Source organism: Echinops telfairi, unplaced genomic scaffold (assembly GCF_000313985.2).
Source record: "Echinops telfairi isolate 266 unplaced genomic scaffold, ASM31398v2 ScPeMD7_1713;HRSCAF=2227, whole genome shotgun sequence".
NCBI lineage: Eukaryota > Metazoa > Chordata > Mammalia > Afrosoricida > Tenrecidae > Echinops > Echinops telfairi.
Genome location: NW_022105611.1, coordinates 14943313 through 14945510, shown reverse-complemented (window position 1 = coordinate 14945510; position 2198 = coordinate 14943313). Strand labels below are relative to the sequence as shown.

The 2198-nt window shown below is 56.1% G+C and overlaps 1 protein-coding gene across 1 annotated transcript in view; it reads right to left on the bottom strand.

The window, feature by feature from the left end:
* LOC123522044 (teneurin-4-like) overlaps positions 1 to 2198 on the bottom strand; it is a gene marked incomplete at its 3' end in the record, with an annotated part of 439709 nt that overhangs the window by 182754 nt on the left and 254757 nt on the right. The window contains exon 4 of the mRNA XM_045293083.1: positions 63 to 332. Within this exon, the coding sequence (XP_045149018.1) occupies positions 63 to 332 (270 nt within the window). The remainder of the gene's footprint in view (positions 1 to 62; positions 333 to 2198) is intronic.

Genomic DNA, 2198 nt, shown 5'->3' with positions numbered 1-2198 from the left:
GGAGCAAAAAATCAGTATTGTAATTCAAACCCCAGCTCGGCCTGGGCCAAGCGGCCACTCACCAGTCTCGGTGTTCTCGTGCTCCGTGTCGGTGAGCGTGAGGTTGGAGTTGGCTCGGCTGGACAGGCAGGAGCTGCGGCCTGACCGGGTGCTGCGGGCCCACAGCCTCACGGGAGGGTCTGGGGACAGGACCGTGTCAGCCTCCATGTCAGCATCGGAGCTGGCCCCCATGGAGTAGCCGCAGTGTGGGAGGCCGATGTCGGTCCGGTACAGGGTCCCGTGAGGGGGTGTCACTTCCCCCAGGCCCAGCTCACGTAGAGTGAAGTTGGTCCCTGGGAAGAAACACAGGCGAGCTTGGTCAAACTGCAAAGAAGAGAGAGGCCTCCCCACCCATTAGCCTGAGCCTCCCATGCCGGGATGCACCATGGTTCTGCACCAGGCTCGTGCCTTTGCTCATGCTGTTCCCTCAGTCTCTAGTGCTCTTTGTGCTCCCCGCTATCAGCCGGATTCTCTGACCCAACTCCAATGGCATTGCCTCTGACGTCTCCCTAAGACCCACTCGCTGTGAAGCCTTTCTTCCTGCCATCTCCCCCACGCCCAGAAGGCGCCGAGTGCATATCCCTTAACAGCACACAACCTCACCAAAGCCAGGGACCATGTTTCGTTCGTCTCTGAATCCCTGCACCGAGGACAAAACCCCAGGCTCGGCCAGGGCATCATTAGTGTTGGCTCAATGAAATCGAGCCTTCCGAGTGTCCTCTTCCAATCTACGGAGAACTTCCTGGACAGGAGCACTCCTGAACAGAGCCGAGCCGAGCTGAGTCCGTGGGCCAATAGCTCCCTGGGCCAGAAGTTCCTTCCCAGCCAGGCCAGGAAAGCCCAGGGGATGAAGGTGAAGAAGCTGGTGAGTGAGTGGCAGAGAAAAGATGGCCTTGTTCATGGGAAACAGGCCATGCCTTCCACTGCCTCACACCAGGTGGGGGTAGGACAGGTAGACTCTGGAGTAGCCCAAGGGGGCTCCCCTATAGCCAAGGCTGGGCTGCTGATGACTGGTCTCCCTTGGGCTCTCTGGGAAGCTTGGCAATGCCGGAGACTGAGGCACTGGGAGCACAGGAACTAAACCAGTTCACCCAGTGACTGATATTTCAGTGACAGAAAACTGACTTCCTTGGGAAAGCGCAGTCTTGGGTTCCTCCCAGATGTGCAGGCATTGTCTATTCAGGGCTTCCCCCATGTTTCTGACATTCCCAGGAGGGTTTGAGGAGGGGGGATGGTGAAAAGAAGGGGGTGGACTAAGGCTCAGAGGGCCATGTCCCAATTAAACCCATGGGTTAGCTGAGAAATGGGTTTATAGCCAGGTTGTCTGCTGTGCCTGCAGGTCATCCAGTCAATTCTACCTGCCGCAGCTCCAATGCCCCTAGGGCTGCAGTTCTCAATTTGTGGGTCGAGACCCCTTTGGGAGTTGAACGACCCTTTCACAGGGGTCAACTAAGACCATACTTCCAATGGTCTTAGGAACCGAGACACTGCTCCTCTGTCCGTCTGCAGGCAGGTCCGCCCACATGCAGATACGCCCACATACAGGGTCACCACAACATGAGGAACTGTGTCAAAGGTTCGAGGCATTAGGAAGGCTGAGAACCACTGCCTTAGGGGTTTCTTGGCTATAATCCTTGCAGACAGAGGTTTCTAGGTCTTTCTCCCGCAGAATTGTTCCTGGAGGGTCCGAATCTTTGATCTTTCAGTTAGAGGTGGAGGGCCTAACCATCCCACCATCTAGGGTCCTTGATAGTTAGGGAAAACGTACATTTAAACCAGTTCAGCAGGTCTTTGTTGGGGGACAGCAGTGACCATCAGGGTGACTGTCTTTACAGAGCTTGTAGTCAAGTGGGAGAGACACACCCAAACGCACAAACTAGAGGTTAAAGGGGTTCAAGTCAAACTGGGCTGATCCTTGCGCATGGCTCTGGGAGGAAGACGGGGAATGTCTGTGTGGAGAAGCCAGAGGAGAGCCTTGTGGGGGAGGGGGAACGTAAGAGGAGGGGTACCTGCCTGCCTGCGGTTTAAAGGGGTCTGGCAGCCCAGGAGACAGGACTCTGCAGGACAAGTCAGCAAAGGAAAGCAAGAAGGAAGTACAGAGGGGTGGGCGGGAAGTGACAGAGAAGGTGTCCTGTTTGAATCGTGAGTGTCCCTCTTCT